At 35.9% G+C, this 21,876-nt stretch overlaps 2 protein-coding genes across 3 annotated transcripts in view; one reads left to right on the top strand and one right to left on the bottom strand.

Moving 5' to 3' along the window:
• Positions 1–447: 447 nt before the first annotated feature.
• Positions 448–7,180, bottom strand: LOC135117630 (uncharacterized). The gene is made up of 4 exons (XM_064037182.1): positions 6,691–7,180; positions 4,751–4,902; positions 4,208–4,394; positions 448–704 (listed from the first exon to the last, which is right to left on the bottom strand). The coding sequence occupies exons 1-4, from the start codon at positions 7,109–7,111 to the stop codon at positions 448–450; spliced, it is 1,017 nt and encodes a 338-aa protein (XP_063893252.1). The 5' UTR covers positions 7,112–7,180.
• A 226-nt stretch (positions 7,181–7,406) lies between these two features.
• The window catches only part of LOC110372461 (nostrin), a 77,207-nt gene continuing 62,737 nt past the window's right edge, over positions 7,407–21,876 (top strand). The window contains exon 1 of one of the 2 annotated variants that reach the window (XM_021329201.3): positions 7,407–7,627. Coding sequence is in view for 1 of the 2 variants with exons in the window: in XM_021329199.3 (XP_021184874.1) it covers positions 14,630–14,649 (20 nt within the window). In the remaining variant the exon portion in view is untranslated. Of the gene's footprint in view, positions 7,628–14,424; positions 14,650–21,876 lie in introns of those variants that run through there. The other variant, XM_021329199.3, reaches the window with a different exon arrangement.

The raw sequence follows: 21,876 nt of genomic DNA, 5'->3' as shown, positions 1-21,876 counted from the left end.
AGATTAATATACGTATGTTTTCAAAATGACGTAGGACGTGCATGCTATTAATATCTGACGCGCTCCAGTATGTCCATGCAACTGTTTTTTTTTACCATTTTTGAAAGTTTATAGCCGCTCCACCCACCGATGAAAGTGTGTGTATGTCAGGACATTTTTTTCTTCTTATCATCTAAGCTTCGCAATCTAATAGGTCTCATTGACGCTCGAGTCACTCCCGATTTAGCATCCTCGCCTCCCCTACTAATAGATATTAAATTAATGCAACGGATAAATAAGGTAGTAGGAAGTTATTAAAAATATTCAATTATTATGAAGTAACACAAAAACAATAAAATGATGCTGCAACTGCAACCCTTTTTACTCGACGCCATAAGCCAAGACTTAGTCAAGAACGAGCATCTTTTATTTTTAATTTTTGCCCCAAGTAAAAGCCATTTATTGATATTAATACTTACAATTCTCAACAGTATCGCAGGCCAGCAACAGCGCAATCTCCAAGAATGTCGGGAATCTATGCGATGAAGCTACAGCCAGCATTCTGACCGTGGTCTCCCTCAGCACCGGGGCTCCGGCAAGCAGGGAATACCGCAGGGCAACTGTTCCGGGCCCCCGGAGATCGTCCGGGGCGGATAAGTGCCATATAATCGCCTTGGAGACCACGTCGAAGAGCTTGTCGTCTTCGATCTTTATTAGGAGGTAGCCTGTAATTTGATTGGAAAAGTTAGTAGGGTTCTCTTAATCAACTATAGTTATACCTATAGATCAATGATTGGCACGGTTTACAAATGCAAATTGCTTATTTTAATACACCAAAATTTATTTTATCAGACTAGTCGAAAGTTTCGTATTGATGTACTGTATTGTTTTACCTCTTCTAATGCATAAAGAAATAGACAAAGGCGAGTACAAACCGCTGTTCATAAAGCAGGTTTTAATCCATAACTTACACGTTAAAGGCGAAGATAACTAGGCACTAGGTTAGCAGTAAATAACGAAGTAATTAAAATAAACAACAACAACAATAGCTGTAACTGGATCCCAAACTTTCAAGCTAAGCTGAAGATACGAAGCGACGTTCTGCGATAGGGCTGCCACACTCATAAAAAGCAAGGTCCTTTTGAAACTATGCCAAAGTCTAGAACTTGGCGATTGATACACCCATGTATCTTGTGCTTGATCCCTCTCCGCGAGAGCACCTGTCTCTGAACAAATGCTTGTTTATATTGTCCTCACCAGCTGGATTATATCTTTCTATAGAGAACAAACGATAGAGACAATCAGTCCATCTGGACACCATTATATGAAAGAACGAAACAAAAACAAACATTTATTTACACAAGAAATATTAATTAATATAAATAACAATAAAAAAGATTGTGTGCAAGGACGTGTGCAAAGCCGTGTGACATAAAACGTGTCGTAAATTCGCAGTTCGAGTAAACTGCTTTGTTGATTTTTGCTATGCGATGGTTTCAGGCGGCAACGCTTTTATTTATTCAAAAGGTTCCAATGTGTGTTTGTGAACAACATGTACTTATTGTTAGACTGGACAACGCATTCGAATTCAATGACCTCCATAATACATCATACAACTTCACCAATCCAAAGTTTTAGATATAATTTCGTAGACGAGATGCTCCAATGCTTAAATTTAAAGTAAGTAGGTACGGCCTCTGGTCCTCGCCGGCCCTAAGTCAATACTTCGTGGCTACAGTATCGCATTTCAGATAAGTGTAGCCGTGATCCTACTGTACATTATAATCACCTTTAGCTGAGAGAAAGGGACCTAACACCCTGAAATTGTTCGCGGTTTTATATTACGTGCCTGTGCTTAATAAAATATGGAAATTCGATTTTATAGTGGGCTGGTTGAATGACTGATAGGTTGGCTAAAGGAGATTAAAAATAAATTTGTTCTTCGGCTGCCTTTTCAATTTGATCACATGAAGATGTATCATCGCAATTGTGTTAGTAGTAGTTTGATTGCGCAGTACAGATCATTTGTAACAAAATTGTCTACTGCGCAGTTAATCGGGTAACTTTGTACTTGCTAAGTTGCACCGGTTATGGTGGATGTACCATGTTCTGTTGGCATCTACCTACTATGAATGAAGGAAGAAACATAATGCTCAATATTTGTCATCAGCAGAGAAATCATTATTAACTGATAATAACACAAGTGACACAATAACAGTGAAAATAACTTTGTCTGTGTGTTACGCCTGTCGAAAATTAAGCTAGACATTTGATTACGAACACTATTTATATCTATTTGATACTTTATCATTAGGTATCATCAGCTTATTAAGTACCTAACCTTCTTTAGTCCACTGCCTTATAAGATACCAACAACGCATAAATATCATGAACATATTCGGACATAAACCATACGACCTTGCATATTAATATCAAAAATCATTAAACTGACATCAGCTAGACACTAATGTCAGCAGTTTTCTCTTTGAATGACAATAAACATTTGAGAGAAAGAAAAAAGAAAGAAAAAAAAACAAAAACGGCTCATGAGTCTAGAAAACTTAATTGAGGAAATTAGAACGTCTATTCACTGATTGATTCATCGAACTCCCAAAAAAAACTATACAAAGACCATCTACGTTTTGCTAGGAAAACATCTGATTTTAGAGTGTGTTGGAACAATTGATAATGGCATCCAGACCAATGAGGGTTTTTGAAATTTTTTCTGCCACCAGGTGGCGCCACGTATGCGTCTGGTCCAAACAGCTGTCAAATAGTATGGAATTGTAGGTGCCGAACTTATTGTTTATTGAAATTCTATTCTATTGGAAGTGTTATTGATTTTATTATGGACTACGGTCAGAATAAGGTTTCCGAACTAAAAATTGAGCTAAGAGAGAGGGTGCAAAAGTCACTGGTACTAAGGAAAAGCTTGTTGAAAAATTTGTTAACACAATATGATTTAGTTTTTTTTATTTACTCAACCGCAATAGTAAAACAATAATGCAGTGCTTTAATTATAAAATAAAAAAAAACACTAAAATCGTTCACTATTCATAGTAAAGATAAGCACTTTGACAGTTATCTGGACCTGACGACTCGGTGCTGCCACCTCGTGGATTGCCATTTTAGAAAACCCTCATTGTCGGATATGGCAACTGCTCTCAAGTGAGATCAGATGACGTATTATAGTAAACGAGGGAATGCACAGTAAGAAGGGCACTGTCTGTATTTGATACCTGCTCATTGTCTGATTTGACAGAGATCAGGACCGATATTTACTTGTTCTCCGATGCAAGGATGTATCTCTCACTACCTTTTTCCCATTACTTTATGCTATTTCCAGACTTCAGGCTGCTTTGTGAAAGTTACTTAAAACCTGGCCTGTGATAAATTAGTGCCTAAGGTTCAGGCTAGCCTAGTTTGGGGTCAATTGTGAATCTTCCTGTAGGTACTTGAGTACATTGAGATAACAATTATGATTTTGTTTTTTTTATTTAGTAGCTGCATGAGACAATCCACTTACTTCACTGGCTATTTTTCATTTTTAAGCAAAACCATAATGTTTATTCGACCTAGAAAGACGATTCTACACCTACCAACGTCGAAACATTAAAATTTGAATCACGCGCCTGCTCCATAATTCACAACTCCTCGAAAGGAGTAAAGTTCCCTGGAGTGACGGTGACATTGTCCTCTTTACCGGCTGCCGCGAAGTGGCGTGGCGATATCGACTTGACCCCAATGCTGTTAATATTACGAACACGACAGTCTACATAATAGTAGTTCGGTTTCAATTCATTATCGAGATATTGTGTACGGAGTTTCTTTTAGTCATAAAATGTGACCATTTTTTACAAGATTTTATTTCTTAGGTACAATATTTTTGAATATCATGGAAAAGCTTTTTGTCATATGAAGACATATTTTTCAACCTGAAAAATGTTACTGAATTGATTGTTGTGAATATAGAATGCTGAAGATTTATCAAAGTGACCTTTCGGCTGAAACAACGACTGAACAGCAATAGGCTCCTTAACAGCTGGTAAGAATTCAGAGTGAAAAACATATAGGTCCTTAAGTAAATTAGTGAATATTGAAATCGCTGATTAGCGATAAGACCGCCATTTGTACTCTTCTTTCTGTATTGTGATGTCCTGTGTTGTTAATTTTCTTGGTGTACAATAAAGCATAATCTATCTATCTTTCTATTGTGTCTACAGCTTACCTATGTACCCCAAAAAATCCATGATCATTTCAAAATACTTCCAAACATCAGCTGAAGCTGTAAGTATGATGGGTTTCTTCAAATTCTCGAGCAGCATGGTGCGCTCCTCTTTCAAGGTGGGATTATGGTATCCTTCTTCCATCAGGTAGTCTATTATGATGCAGAAACTCTTCAGAGTGTCAACTCGCTGCAGGGAGAGTTAAGGGCTGTATGTTTAGTTTTCAATGATGTATGAAATAATCGAATTAATACCTACCTACATAAAAATTGCCAAAAATACAGTGGCAAGGTATGAAAAATTATAGCAAATTGTGGGTACAGACAAAAACAGGCAATGGCATACTTTGTACATATTTCTATTGAAATCAAATGTTATAGAATGAATAGGTGGGAGCAGCATGAGGGAGTGTCAAACCATTACTGACTAAAAAACCATATTCCTTCATAAGCCCTTTATGTACCAGGGCCGCGATAACTCTTTCGAACGACCCCGTAGCCTGCCAAAACTAGCCCTGCGGGAATCTAATCTATAGAAAAGGATACATATCCCTCACTGCTGGTCTTGGCGAAGTCTCTAAGATGTGACTTCAAGCGCTCCATCTGAACGACCACGGTCGGACTTTGTACCATGTAAGCCAGTTTCTCCGCCATCTCCCATTTGAAGGTCGAGGGGCATTCTTCACGCAATTTCGGATCTAGAAAGAGAAAGAAATGAACAGCCTTTAAGTCAAAAATGTTCACTTCAGTTTTGGTTTTCAGTGTTTTCTAGTCCCATCAAAGATTTAGAAATAATCTGTGAATTTGTTGTTGATGATGATAATGATAAAATACTGTTATCCCTCATCAGGGAAACAGGACTTTCAGAAGACTTTTCAATACTAATTAATACAGCCTTAGCGATATCAATATCAATACAAAATGTTATTGAAATTAAAAAATCTTTACAACTAATGTAACGCTTTCATTGATTAAAAGAAATTGTGTTCATAAAAAAGAAAACTAGAGATGAACCATTATTTTTATTGCGTTAGTCACGATATCGTAAACTATAAACATGCTACAGTAATTCCGTCTAGTTTTAACTATCGGCATAATTGTTTAAATGTCGTGTCCTCGACAGGAGAAGAAATCTGAATAATTATACAGCCTCAGTAGATAAGATAGTATTGTTAGTAGACTGACAAAGATACTTAAATCAAACATCAAAATACACTCCATGGTTTTTCCAAGCCGCATATTCCGAAATAGACTTCTATTTTCGAGAAGCGTGGAGACATCAAAAAAATGTACCACAAAGTGGGCTATCAAAAACCAGAAGATGTTAGAAAAAACAGTTTTAAAATAGCAAACTAAATTCCAAATAAATTACATAGTTAAAACGAGAGCATAATTTATGTAGCTGTTCAGAGTCTAATGGCATACGCGACTGCAGTGAATGACAGTTGAATATACTCGTGATTAGTCGCGATGCATACTTTATTGCTCTCAATGGCTGCCGTTTTAACTAATTAACATTACTTTGTAAAGCACAATCTGTCTAATAACCGTGCAAATACCGAAATACCTAAAGAAGTCTTCGAGCAAAAGGTTAAACTTGGAATTAAAGTAGTAAATGAAAATGTAAGTCAAGAGATATCATCTGCCTAGCCTTTTTGCCAACTATGTTGGGGTCACCTTTCAGTCTTAAAGGATGCAGCTGAGTACCAATGTTGTATAAGGAACGGCTGTCTATCTGACCTCCTCAACCCAGTTACCCGGGTTTCCCAGACTTACTTGCTTCTAAATGTAACGACTGCCAAAGATGCTCAAATGACAGCCGGGACTTACCTACAGTTTACTTATCGTCCCTCGAAACACGTCATTGGTGTCCAAGATATAAAATGTCACTCAAGAGACAATAGTACATATTTCAGGTCAAGTCGAGAAATTATTATGATAGCTGATTATAAGGGTAACTAGGTGAGGGAAAGCGTACTTCAATAAATAAAAGGACGATTGGCCTATATGTTTTGTTGCACTTTCATAAATACTGTGCCGATCACTATTTGGAGACATCGCGACTAAAATAGTTTGACTTATGCGGGTGTCGCGTATATGGTAGTGTAAACTATCTCCCAGTAACAACTATGTATATTCAAGGAAAGGACACTGATAAGTTATGCTTTAGTTTTATTTATTTTTATGAATGATAATTTTATTTAGTTGCAGACATTTGCTTGTTAGTCTACATTTGTGTTTGTCCTCTAAGATTTCTATACTAAACTGTAGACTGAAAAGATTCCAGGTCAAAAATATTAATCGTGGGATAGCAACGCTTGCTTAGTTCAGATTATTCTATTATCCTATTTGATTGAATCCTATTTGAATTTGTAATAATCTAGAATTTGAATTCTGGGTTGTAATATCTGTCATATTTTACAACCTGAAAATATCAGTAAAATTCTCCTAATTTCTCATAACTATAAAGTTAAATGGATATTTACCAAGACGAATAGGGTCCAAATTCTTAACGATATTCCTCTTCAGCAATCCCTTTTCTGTGTACTCTTTTCCTTCAGGACCATGCAGACACTGGAAGGTATCTGATGACCCTGACAAGGAATCCGAGATGCTCAGATACTGCTTCCTCGTCACCTGCTTGTATTCTTTATCGATCCTATCTTTCTTATAGAACTTCGTGTGAGAAGACTCCATGGATGGCTCTCTTTGTCGCAATTCCTTCCAAGTCTTCTTACTTCTAAACACAGATGGTTTGTCACTTTTAGGGGGTGATTTATCAGGACTGTCGGATTTTTTGGCCCTCACAGATTCTTTACTCTGTTCCTCTTCACATGTCGTGAGTGTGAAGGACTCTCTTTCAGTTGGCGCGGGATCTGGATTTAATTCTCCGTTGGGTGATGCCATGTTTTATTCTAATTCAACAAGGGAATTGATTGAACAAGATCAAGGATTTGCAAATGAAACTTTGATAAAAATGACATTGTCACTTTTTGATGTTTTACCTATATTTTTTTCTCAGAAATTGAAAAGAGGTTTGATGCAAGTACAAAAAGTCGCCGTTGTTATTGATATTGGTTAAAATTACAGTATTTAGTAGCATCTTATTGTTTTGAGTGTCCAACAGCTGGCGAGGCGAATCGGTCAGCCGGCGCGGGCGCAGCTTCGGCTTCGGCTGAATATATCCGAGAGTGGTGGGACCAACGGACGGGCACGCCGCGCTCACTCCGGCGCGTCAGTCGCACCACCACGCCCGCGGAGTGAGGTCGTGTGTCGCACACACGCGCGCAGTTCGTGTACAACGTACTTCATTAGTTTTCCCCTCGAGAAAACCAAGTGAAATAAAACAATTATATCGCGTCAGTGGACAGTTGTGTGTGGATTTGTCGCTAGTGGAACGTAAACAGCTGTATCTTCCCACCGGTGAGTGTTGCCTGCATAAGATTTTCCTCAAATCGCGGCCAAACGTTTGTTTTGTTGACATTGTTACGTAGCCATGATAATGGAAATGCTGCGAGCGGCAAATGCCACAGACTGCTTTATTAGATATAAGTTAATCATATTACTTGCTGCGACTGTACAGAAGTCATAGAACAACAATAATGCCTTGTTTATCTGTTTGTTTACTCTTTACATCTAATTAAGAAAAACGCATATTAACTTGTAGCACATAAGCTCATACAGTTTAGAACGTTCACTTATTTGAAGTAGAATTTAGACGACAAATAACATGATAGTACTAATTAACAACATTATAGCAATTGCTGCTCTAATGACAGAACCAAAGAGGTGGAAGGGGGGACGGAATTAGTATTACTAAGTACTCATTCCACATGACCAAATAAATGAGACACTCGTCATGTAATTTCCTTAATTTGTCATAAATATTGACACGGTAACAAGTGCGCAGAACTGTAAAACTGTATAAATATGTGTCATTATTTACCTACATAAGTCTTACACGGTGCTGTGTAATGGAAAACGATGTGTTGTGTATGTAGGGCTGCCATTTCGAATTTCGCCAAACCCGGACAAATATTTAAAAAAACCCGGACATTTGGCGTAAATAGCATTTTTTCCCCGGACAAGTCCGATTTTGTTTGTTCAACAAAACAAGACCTAATTTTTAATATTACCATATTACTTAAATTCAATGAGGTCCTTCCTTATACGAAAAGTCAGGCTCATGTAGTACCTAGTATTGAAAGATTGTGACTTAATGTATTTCGAAGGTCATAATTAAGAAAGCTCATAATGGAAACTAGGAGTTACCTTCTTGATAGGTTAGACAAAAAATTTTTGAAAAATACAAACAACTGTAAAGTGAAGGTGCCGCGAGCGCAGCGAGCGCGAAATTTTTAGAGTTTATGGTCACTAAAGCACCTAAACTTGTATAATAAAAGAAGCCGCAAGCGAAGCGAGCGCAAAATTTTTTGAATATTGGGATATTAAAGTAGCTAAACGCAAAAAAAAAATGTATCAAGAAAAGAAGCCGCGAGCGAAGCGAGCGCGAAAATTTTGGAGTTTTGGGACACTTCAAATTTTGCATTATTAGGCGCCCGGGTAATTCGCATACCCAGGCACCATGGGTTAAGATGGCCCTATGAAAAATGTCCGGGTTTTCCCCGGACACTTCTTGAAACCCCGCCCGGACGGCCCCCGGACGGCCTCCAAACGAGGACAAATCCGGGGAAACCCGGACGGATGGCAGCCCTATGTGTATGCAACATACACACTACACACCTGCTCTTAGGCTATCATAGCTTATTGCTGTGTTACGTAAAATTCAAGGTATTTTATCATAAGGTATCATTACACTGGCATTCCCCGGAGGCATAGGCTGATAGGAAGTGACGTATGATATCACTATATTATCATACATCTCCTGTGTCGAAAGTTTCATGTAACTGTAAGGAAGTAAACTTATAGGAGACAATATCTCTGCACGATTTTGAGATCGAATCTGGGACCTCGAAAGGTAGCAATAAAGGTACCTACAAAAGCCTAATTGTACTTGTAAATAAACTTCCTGCCTATTTTTAATTGCGAATGTTAGTGTGTTTGTTACACTCACTTTGACTGTTGATAACTGAAACAATTTTTAAGTAGATCAAGTTTGTCATGAAGATAGTTTGGATACTGAAGACGAATAGACTTTATCTAGCCGCTCAGCTCGATAATCAGCTGGCAAAGTAAGTAATAATCTCAGTGTAACTTAACTAAATATAATAATAAAGTTACCGGTACTTTAGTCCATCACCTTACTAAGTTGCAAATTGTTGGTCTCCATTCATTATATCGAGGTTATGCATTCGAAAATTCTAATTAATTAAAAAGTTATGTAAATATAACAAATTAAGGCCGCATGCGCTGCTGTTTATGTTAAATTTTGATAAATATAAACACTATTATAAGTTAAAATAATTGAGGAAATGTAGAGTTAAAAAAGTAGTAAATTAAACCAAACTGCCTTGGGCCAGCGAGGTGATCATTTTGAGACTGCTTTGTGGAAGAAGAACCAGTGAATGATGATAGCTTGGGCAAATATTCCGATAGCTAAAGAACTCAAAACATAATCAACTATTACTTAATACAAATAATGCTTAACTTACCATGTCATAATAAGCCATTTAAACCAACACTCGTTAGTTAACGATCATTGAGTTAACCAGTATTTTATTGGAGCAATCACCAAGAAATAGTTGCATAACTTTATTATTTAAACTACGGCTACATAGTGCCTGAGAAACAACAACTTTGACTAAAGTAATCAGGACATGACATTACTTAAGTTCTGTTGAACTTTCTCGTTTATTACTCAATTAGAACTGGAGAAATCTGAGAATTCTATTAATGATAAATGTGAGATCTATCTGTTTCACAAACTCTATTTTGTTTCCTTCAATAGACATTAGCCAAATAGCAATTAAATAGGGTTGAGGAGGTCAGATAGGTAGTCGCTCCTTGTAAAACACTGATACTCAGCTGCATCCGATTAGACTGGAAGCCGACCCCAACATAATTGGAAAAGGCTAGTCAGATTATGACGATATAAATACTACATCTTTGAAGCCCCATAAATAATTTCGCCTGGCTACCATTTAGCCACATTTACTTAGCTATCATAAATAAATAGTTCAGTTATGAAGCGAGCATATAAATAGTTTGGCTTACAGAAGTCGTACTGAAGGGGTTACTAGCCGAATAATCTTAGGATCAACATTTAGATGGATGCTTCTAAAATACATACTCTTGACTTCAAGTACTTGGGCTAAAGAGTAAACACAATATGTAGTATTACATGCATGTACCTAATTGGATACGTACTACTGGGTAAGTTCGCTAAGGCTTGCTATTCTCGTGAAAAAAACCTGAAAAAAAAATCACTTAACATAAAAGTCTGGGGACATGGCTAATCTGTACTTACCTATATTATCAGGCTGAAGAGTTTGTTTCTCTGCTTGAACGTGCTAATCTGAGTAACTATTGTACCGATTTGTAAAATTCTTTCTGTGTTAGATAGCCTTTTCATCGAGAAAGTCTTTAGGCTACTTTTTACGATGGTGTGTAGAGTAGTTCTCTCAGGACGCGGGTGATACCGTTGGCCGAAGCTAGTGCTATCACAGATTGCCTCAACATACCAGATAGCTAGATATTGACATCTAAGAGTGATCTCAATTTCCATAGATATGTGAATATTACAAGACATTCTAAATGGAAGATACTAATGACTCCAGTGTTCTGATTCTTCAATGAAATGACTTACGAATGACTTTAGCATCATTGACTTATTTCCCATAGCTGTCTACTTATTTACTGACGATGTCTTATTTGGAGTAGCTATGTGAAAATGAACCTTATGATCAGAAGTGGAAGTGCTAAAATCCTGTACCTCTGTGGTCGATATGACCTTGTGGATATAACTTATTATCATCATTAACTGGCTTCATCGTCATCTGACCGATAGAAATATCAATTGTTGAAATGATTTTGATATGGTGATGTTATATATTCAGGACCCGGGAGACACAACGTGGGTCCCCCTCAAATTACAAAATGGCGATTATTTGTGAAGGCCGTTGTCCAGCAGTGGACGTATTCCGGCTGACACGACGATACTACTTATAATTTGAAAATATTATCTTATAATGTACAAATAAAATTCTCGTACAAATAAAATTAAAACCTGGACTATATAGTCTGAAATCACCAACCCGCATTGAGCAAGCGTGGTGATTAACGCTCAATCCTTCTCCGTGTGAGAGGAGGCCGAAGCCCAGCTGTGGGCTGTATGTAACAGAAAATTCTCGTTTCTCTAAAAAGTGTATTTCCAAATCATGAGATATTTAAAAGAATAGTTTATCGGACGAAATAAGATAATTCATTTATTGATATTGCATTTCTATAACGATGAATTACTACAGCTATTGTTCTGAAAGTTAGTCAGTAGTTGTATCATCAATGACGAATGAACGTCATTCATTATATAAAGTAGTTGTAGAGGAAAAACTGAAACTAGAATACCTGTTATTCAATAACGTTGACACGAATTCATTGTGGAATTACTGAAAAATAGTGATGGTATGATAGACGAAAAGACTAATGCAATATTTCATGAAATGTTTCATATCTATGACTAGGTAAAAGCACATTCGTTTGGGGGTACAAGTTTCGTCCGAAAGAATAAAATAAGAATTATTTCACGCACCGAAATTAACTAATCAACAAACAAATCTTTTCAATGGACCTGTAGTTCCATCCCATTCTAATCGGACTTAATATTTACTTTTAACGAATTCTAGCGTCAGTAAATATTTTCTTAGATGATGTTATGTGGAAACAAATGGCAATTAATTTAACTAACTAATGCGAATTGTAGGAAATTAAACCTTCATCTCATCATGCAAACCATTGGTAACAAAAAACCATAATACGACATATTATAATGTTTACGTATGTGTATGTATAATTACAGATACATTGCAGGAACAGAGAATGTGATTGAAGTATAATTAGTCAACAATAACCACGATCAGGGAAAAGGGAAAACTGATAACTTTAATGTAATATTTCCTAATTTAATATAACAGGGACAAATAAGTCTAAAAATTATTATTTTACAATTAATAGCTACTGCTATTTGTCCACTAATTTGTGCAATTTATTATGCATCATTGCAGTCCGATGGACTGGGTTAATTGAAAGATGAATTAAAGTAGATAACTATATCTCTATACTTATAGTATTTAGTTTGATTCATTAGCTACTGGCTACCGAATGTTCGCTCGGCGCCATACCTCCTAATAATTTATAGAACGCCGTAGATTTATCGATGTAGACTCACCTAGTTCCAGACCATTTCAAATACTAAGTAAGTCTTATATATTTAGTGGGATTATCTAAACATATCCTCCTTTTACTCTTGTTTGAAATACAGCTGGATTTAACGAAGATAACTATATCTAGATAGCCTAGTTTACGTTTCCAAATCTCCTGTAGTTTGTAAGGAAATACATCAATTCCACTAATTTACTAATAGTTCATTGACTGTCAATGAATGGTACTTGTGAGATGAAGGCTAATAGAAGAGTATGGAAGGAAAAATATGCTGCGCCGACCACAAATGATATTGGGATACGGGCAGGAGGATGATGATGACTAGCAAAGAAAATGAGCAATGCCTTGTCTTTTCTATTTGTTTAGAGAGCTTTTTTTATCTGACCTGAGTATGAAATCTTAAATTAATAGGTAGTCACTTCACCAAAACATCTTCCTGACCTTTCTTGTCTTGTAGAAGTAATTTCGTCCCCAATTCATCAGCCATAACCAGCCTAAGAAAAATAAATAAAAGTTACCAAAAGTACACAAAAAACTACAATTACCTACCTTTTAATACAAGTTAAATATTAACCAGATAACAGAGCGTGGCCTTACAAAAGTTCCTTCACGGTCGCTTTGAAGGTACTTACGAGTAAAAAATGTCTTATTTGTTGCACAGCTATTCAAAATATTAGGGAAATAGCTTTGTAATGTGCAGTAATTATTAATGCAATAAACAATTATATCGGTTGAATTACTTATCTATACTAATATTATAAAAAACTTTGTTTGTTTGGTTGTACTTAAATGTAATGGATAAACTCAAATACTACTGGACCGATTTTAAATATTCTTTCACCATTAGAAAGCTATATTATCTGCGAGTAACATAGGCTATATTTTATCCCGGTGCGGGCGGTAGCTCCCACGGGACGCGGGTGAAACCGCGGGAAAACGGCTAGTTTGTTACTATAGACACTTATGTATTTTCTGTGTCTACACAGCTATGTTATAAAATATCATATTGATCCGGTGTTAGGTTGCAATTCCGTGTCTTTGTAGTGTATGGAATAAGGTTTATTTATGAAGTAAAGTTTTCAAATTCTATGAAGACAAATATATTTTTACTTAAGCAATAGAGACAAATATTTTGTTTTTAACTAACAGACACTCCGTATGCCGTTTAAACATAAGTACCTAATAGCAACTGCCTGGATTTACTTAGGTACTTATAACTTTCACAAAAGCTTAATTTTCCGAAGTTATTTTACAATTCTGACTTAAAGAATCAGAAAATAAAACATTGAGAAGAGTTCCGATTGCATACTTTTTCAGTCGTTCGGATCCGTTCGATAATCAATCCTTACAAATAAATATGAGCTTAATAAAAACTACTCGAGTAATATTTAACACTTCAGAGACAGATTACTACGTAATATCATATGAATCCGATTACTCAAATAATAAAAAAACACCGAGTTTTCGTCATAAAATCGTGATGACAACTGAATGCATTGTTTTGCGTACACATGATATCATGGCAATATGCATTTGCATGTATACTTTCAGCCACAACTGGTGACAATGAAAATGTATTATATTCCACCGCCGCGTGATATAACGCAGTAAAGAACAAAAGGACTGTTTATTACAGCGATAGACTACATACTGTGTAGACGTATTTACTGAAAAAGATATCGAAAAATACGAGAAAATATAACTCACTTTTTTCGCGCCATAAATCTTTTATTTATCTGTGTTCGTGTCAATAGATTCCAAATTCAAATCCGAACATTTGAATTTAAAATAAAAAAAAAAGTGAAACCAGAGACAATTTCGCAAAAAGTGCGTGCCAATGTAGACTGACCTTCTTTCTATATGTTTCATAGTGATATTACGAAGAGAGCAAGATAAGTGCGGTGTCTGAATGATTGACATGTTGTTTCGAGATTATATATCTGATAAACGTTAAGAATACCCCGATCTGTCATGATAAAACCTTCTCTTAGATAGTATACGTTAGCAATGGACTAAGGACGGATTGTGTGTACTTAGTGTTAATTTTCAGCTAATATTTGATGTTTGAAGTTTTTTACGCGAGTGGCCATGGCGAATTTGTTAAAAAGGTATGTGTTTTACTTTTTATGGATACATTAATCATGCGTGTGTGACATTCTGTTGTGATGTTTTCGCTAAATCAAGTTGTAATAATTGTATCATCGTTCTACACTTTTTTTCACAAAGTTGTGGCTAGATAAGTAGATAGATCCCCTTTGAATGAGGAGTTCTGGCTTTGACACTTTGACCTGTTTATAGAATTATTTTTATTGATGTTAAATTATCTGTACCGACTTTTTAAATGATGTAAAGTCGGGCTATGGTTCAAAAAGTAAATGGATCAACCTTGCACCCACAAGTCCACCCAGTGAACTGAAAAACATCCTACCTCGCTTAGTCGTTCCTTATAGTCTGATCGTAAACCAATAAATCATAAAAAAACGCAATAAGCAATTAAACTTAAACATTTTCAAGTATAACGTTTAATAATTTTGACCAATCACGATGCAGTATTTTATTGATTTTCAAAACTTGTTTAAACTGCATGAGATTCATATTAGCATTGCCTGCCATTTACATTAAAAATGGAGTTAAACTAGTTGTTGAATATTATATTTTAATGTTCGTTTTATATGCACTCGTGGGTTTCCTAGTGACCTATACCCCGATACACGTGATGATTATTCAAATCGTTTAACAAACCATAGACAACTTTTCATACACATAAAGGTTTTACTCAAACTTTTTAAAATGGAAATGGTCTATGCGCGGCTTTATGCAATTTTGGAGTTTACAATAATAAGTTGCAACCTATAGTATAAATAAATAGAGCTAAGGATGATCGCAAATATTGTCAACCTTGATGATAAGAGAGCGCAAGTTTTTTCGTACACCTTAGTACTTTTCCACACATCCTTTTTGCAATGCCTTTCATGATCTTTTATCAGTTTTTCAGTATCGTGTACGTACCTTTTTTGTTTTAACGACCTCAAAAATCATCTAATGACCCCTCCCGCTGTGGGTTAGCAGCGCTGAGGGAGTGTCAAGCCCTTGCTGACTAAAAACCGTCGTGTACCAAGGCCGCGGTAACTCTTTCGAACAATCCCACAGATCGTATCACAGTACAGTACAGTACCTTTGGCATAGTTCATGAAATTATCCCGTTAAAAAGACAGATGAACACATTATGTCCTCCCATTGATACCCCACTGAAAATAAACCCGAAAGCTCCAATAAAAACGTTAAAAATAACCGTAAATGTCCACGGCAATGCTATTTAAGCGCGTCGATCACACGCATCTGCCTCGCGTGGGCAACCAGACGTATAAATATCTTGCCATACTAAATAAATAACACTAACTAATTAATTGCAAAACTTACTTACCTTGGTGGAGGTTATAGTATGGCCCAATGCTTAGGGCTGTCAAAATTGGACGAGCTTATTTTGACGTATTTATCTTTGAATGGGTAACTAACTATTCCCGGTGGTTCCCAAAGGAAACTTCTTACAGCACCTGGATAAAAGGAAGCTTACCCAATGGAAGTCCTTTTTCAGACTCAGCGTACGATTTTCATTGTAAACAGTTCACTAGTTTTGGCATTTTACCGCGAGAATTTTGACACTAGAGCGCAAAAACTTGCTAGGTGGGTGCAAAAACTGATTGGTTGATTTTCACATCGGTTTAAATTAATGTGTAAAATGCAAGATATGTGTGAGAAATCACAGGAAAACACTTCCACTATTTATAGTTATATTGTGAAAAAAGTGGTGCGTCAAAAATAATTTTATTATAAAAGATTTTTTAGCAACCCTAGCTGAGTAGGTAAGCTTCATACATATCTTAGAATAACTAATTAAGTTTTTATGCTGTATGAAATAATTTTATTTATATGATAAGTTTCTCCAAAGTGAAACGTTGAAAGTAAACGCTAAGGTCCAGGTTATGCAATTATTTATAAATAAATGTTCTAAAATTATTCATAAAACATGCTAATTGCTTTCAATGTTAGGGGTTTCGTGACGTTTCAAGACCATTTATGGTGGCTTTACTAGACATGCATGCTTTTTAATTCAGACTTTTTTGGTATTACAGTCAACTTCAGGTCAGTGGTAACAGTTTTATAGGAAAATCGTACTTATTACTATTGAGTTAAGGTGCATGACAGTTACCACTGATGTGCGGTCTACCGTACCGTACCGTATCGATGTATGTGGCTTTCTTTTAAATATTTGTACATAATTTTAGTTGTCTCTACTTATGTTATGAACGTGCTAATCTCAGGAAGTACTCAAGGGTTTATTTGATTCCTTCAATGTTAGATAGCACATACCAGGGAAGGCTATATTTTGTTCGAGCGAAACCACTGGCAAGCGGGGCCCAATAGGGCCAAGGCCCGTCGGGGCTGCGGGATTGTTCGAAAGAATTACCGCGGCCCTGGTACATAAAAGGCCTACGAAGGAACACGATGGATTTTTGTCAGAAAAAGTCTGACACACTCTCACCGCTGCTAACCCACAGCGGGAGGGATCATTTGATAATTTTTGCCATTGTTAAAAAAAAGACTGGCGGCAGTTGGTTCAATAATATTACTCTTACTAGACTCAATTTATTACACGTATCATAAAACAAAATTAACACTTACATACCCAATAAAAACCCACACCACATACCTACCTACTTACATATTTCAACAACCAATTTGTACTAAAATGCCTTTAAACGTCTTTCAATTATGTCAAATGGTTACAAAATATATTGACGACATAGTTTATGTCGCCTTTCGTCCAGCGCCGTAATATCAAGTTGCTTATTGAGAGTGTAGAGAGACCAGTGTTCTTGATACTTATTCGGACAATCGTGGCAAAGAATGAGAGTAGATAGTATATCGTCATCATCTCCAGAGCTTTTTCCCAACCATGTTGTGGTCGCCTTCCAGTCTAAACGGATGCTTCTGAGTAGCAGTGTTTTACAAGGAGCGACTGCCCTGTCTCAACTGCTCTCAACCCAGTTATCCGGGCAACCCAATTCCCCTTTGTAAGACTGTTCGCTAGACTTACTGACTTAGTAGATATTATAATATACAGTGTGAAAAATGTATGTCAGCTTGTCTATCTAAGGTGGGTTGTATCATTTAGCTGTAACGATAACCGAATCCACTATCCGTTTTCAGTTGTCAAAACGTCGAATTGACCAATGGGTTGCCCATTGGTCAATTCGGCGTTCAGCTGATTATGGTTTGGTACAACTCTCCGTTAGTGTTCATAAGTTCACCATCTAGGAGTAAAATGCATCACTATGTATCGAAAAAGCTAACTTCATACGTAGAGTATAGTCTAAGTTTTCCACAAGTATCGAGACACGTTGGTCGCTCTATAACTTGCAAGGTGGTTGAGTGATATTTGGACCGAACTATAAACACATAAGACGGCATGTACAGGTACTGCCTAAATTTAATTAATCTTCGATACTTAATCCTCACTTAATTGGGCGCTAACCTTGGGTACGATTTACGAGGAAATTGCTTCACTCATTACTTACCCGAAATTATTATTTGAATTTATTACGTTATTACCTACAATAAAATATACGTGCATAATAAATAAATACGTATTTATTTACAAGCGTCAATTGCTAAACTTGTGTATGATATCCTGTGGTTTGGACTTTGAACATCAATAAAATAAAATACTTATGTAGCATTTTAAGTAGTATTTTTCTTAGCTAAATCTAGACAGCTTTTTAAACTATATACTATTTTCTGTAGAAGATTTCAATTTTATCCTGAAAATATGACCGAACTCTTCCGTACCTATTTTTAGAATAAAATCTCAATAGCTTCAACCTTTTTTACCTTGAATACATACACTCGCAGAGCTCCGTATCCCCACGATATGTGTTCACAGTCAAAATAATTAACAATTTCAAAATATGATCTCGTTAAGTGCACGATGCAAGCTGATGACCATTGCACTGCCGTTGCAACATCACTCTGAAACAGTTCAGCGTATATCGAAATGTTTGTTTTAAGTCCTAAGTAATGGTAATGTTCTTTAGTTAATGTGTTTGCCTGTTTGTTTGTTTATTCGACTTTATAAGTATGGGTATGTTTATTCTGGATTAAGATCGCAGCAAAAATGTAGTCCTGTATTCTTCTGTCAACGGTTTCACCTGCATCCCGTAGGAACTTCCTCGATAAATGGGCTATCTAAAACTGAAAGATTGATTTAAATCTGATTAGTAGTTTCTTAGATTAGCACGTTCAAGCAAAAAAGCAAACTCTTCAGCTTTATAATATTAATGTAATTGATATTAGTACAGATTTAAAGAATAACGCCTTCATCATCTAGATGAAATTTTGTACGCAGGCAACAAGAACCTCAGAGAAGAATATAGGATACTCCTTACCCATGACCGTCAAGTAGCCACCTCAGGGTTACGAACAAAACCGCGGTAAACAACAAGAGTTAAAATCCGATGAGAACTGACTTACGTAATAACACATTGCTTTCACCGACAAAGTATTTTGTTACAAACCATTGCTTGTTACTTTATTACTACGAATACAGTTAACTTTTAAGCGTACACACTGCAAACTTGTAGTCGGTCGATAGTTTGTTTGGACTCATAAATCAGTATGAAGATGAATGGTAGAACGCACGTTACAAAGATCAGCCGTCGTACCACAAAAACTTTTAAACATCTTTTGAACACTTGTCAAAAAAAGTGTGGATGCAAGATGGACCTAATTCCAACGTCATAATCTGTAATTTTTTTAGACAAGTGATGATCAACAGACGTTTAAAAGTTTTTGTGGTGCGACAGACAAGTGTTCAACAGACGTTTAAAAGTTTTTGTGGTAAGACAGTATGTATTCAGCAAGATTTTCTTCAAAAAACAATTGCCAATCATCGGGTCAACTATAGGCCGACTATTCAGTTTGCAGTGTCTTAACACTCATGTCTTTGTATAGATAGTTCAACTCAGATTTGCGCGCGGCCCTATGTGTGCGTCGGCTTGTAAATATACAACTTTCATTCGTGTGACAGTGACGTCGTCCGAGCATGACGTGTTCTTATCACTTTTTCTTATGGGTACAGTCGTTTACGAAAATACTAGTTATTCGCGGAGAAATTATTAAGGAGTCAGATAAAGCGTTTCAAAAAAAAAAAACAACATTCAAAGCTTTTTATTATTAAATATAGTTTTTCATTATTTTCTCATAAGTCTTTTCAAATTGACATTGACAGTATCTAATAATTAAATACTCCTTACATATTTTCTAGCTCGGGGTACGCCGACAATAAATAAAAGTGTGGACTAAGAATGTAAAAAGAGTGTGAATGTATAACCTAGTACAATAATGTAAACAAAATAGGTAAGTATGTAGGGAATTTAAAAAAAATTATATTGCTTCGCATAATGTCGACCAAAATAACAAAATAATGAAAGTCAAATTGATGATGGGATGTGGCTTAATACTTGTCGACATGTACAAAAGAAAAAAGAAGAATACTATAGACATTTTGACATGGAGTCAGAATTTATAATTCACCTTGGAGAGTAGCGAATCCGAAAATTCATCATTTGATTTTTCAAATAGCGATTCATAATCATTATAAATAAATAAACATTAAGTTACGTAATAACTGTTTTTCAAACAATCACTGTATATCACATAACTGTATTGTACCCGACTGTACCTTTGTTGTCACGCACACAAATCACTACGTACTATATACAAGGGTTACCACATATATTTTCGCGCACGACTGAGTTGAACTTACTATAACGGTACTATACTTATTCTTCAAGTTTCTTACACTATCGTGGCTTACAATTTTATGACAAGTTCTATTAACTTTAGATAGATATTATTCGCTATAATTAATTCGTATTTCTATGATTTTATATTACATGTTCATCTCAATACCATAATTGCAATTTATGGCAATAAAATAGCTTTCTATTTAATATCTCAATGTATAGAGTCCGTGGTTTCACTCGTGTCCCGTGGGAACTACTGCCCGCACTAAAAAATATAAATAAGTATAGCCTATGTTACTCAGGGAAAACGTAGCTTCACAACAGTGAAATAATTTGTTTGGTCAGTTAAGTGATTTCGGAGCCTCTGGGGTAAAACAAACCAACAAAAAAAATCATCTTTATTGTATTAGTATCTATAGAAAAATCAAAACTTATATCACCCAAAACACAACAGCAAAAAAAAGAAGAAAAAAACAATTGACAATCCAAACTTCAAAAAATGAATAGTCTATTAGATAAGTTGATATATCTAAAACAATAGTTACCTAATAGTAAATACCTATACAAATAAGCTAAAGAATTCGTAAACCAAATATTACGTAAACCAGTGCCGGTAGTAAGACAATAGGATTTAGTTTGAAAAGGGCACACTTGTGTAAATTTCGTTGACCCGATCTTGCTTGGCTAGGCGTACTGTAGCCTCCATATCTATCTGTCAGTTGTGAGTATACTTTTTAAATAAGTCTTGGTCATTCACTTGCGTAGTACCTCTATTATTTTATCTACTAACTATATTGTTACTAATATTACAAACGCTAAAATAACTCTGTCTCTGTGATTACACGGCAAAATTACAGAATCGATTGAAATGAAATTCGGTGCACAGATAGAGTACCTAGATTCTGAGACAAGACATATGTAGATTACTTTTAACACATACAGGTGGAATAGACTGTAGGTTCTTTTTGATTTTGATTACCTATTTGTTTGCTTTAAAAATGATCTGCTGTCATCATCATCATCATCACGGAGTCATGTGGCTAACCATAAACTGATCATTGAGACTACATTAGTACCTATGTAAGGCTATAAAATATCCTCATATCTAATTTAAGGTTCATTTAGAAAAATATCTTTTATTTATACTATCAGTAAGTTCTCCTCCACATTTAAACCATTTACAAACTTGCAACAATATCCGATACCCCAAATGACATGACTTAGATATTACAATGCAATTTGAATAGAAACTGCTTGCATCTCTTGTTCCACTTATCGGAGCGGTGGACCATGATGGGGCAGATAGTTGCAATCTGGTGGACCGTGGTAAATGCCTCACATGTCATTACAGTATTCATAGACACCGTTACTTATCTACGTGCTGGATCTGCGCTCCAAAAATCTACTGAAAGATAATCTTTTAAATGTAGAACAGATGGAATTTTGTAACGAATAAATAATTTATTTTAAAGTTTGTAGGGGTCGTACTCAAAGGGTAAAACGGAATCTATTGCTAAGACTGTCCGTCTA

This window comes from Helicoverpa armigera, chromosome 1 (genome assembly GCF_030705265.1).
Source record: "Helicoverpa armigera isolate CAAS_96S chromosome 1, ASM3070526v1, whole genome shotgun sequence".
Lineage (NCBI taxonomy): Eukaryota > Metazoa > Arthropoda > Insecta > Lepidoptera > Noctuidae > Helicoverpa > Helicoverpa armigera.
This window is presented reverse-complemented; position numbering and strand designations above follow the sequence as displayed.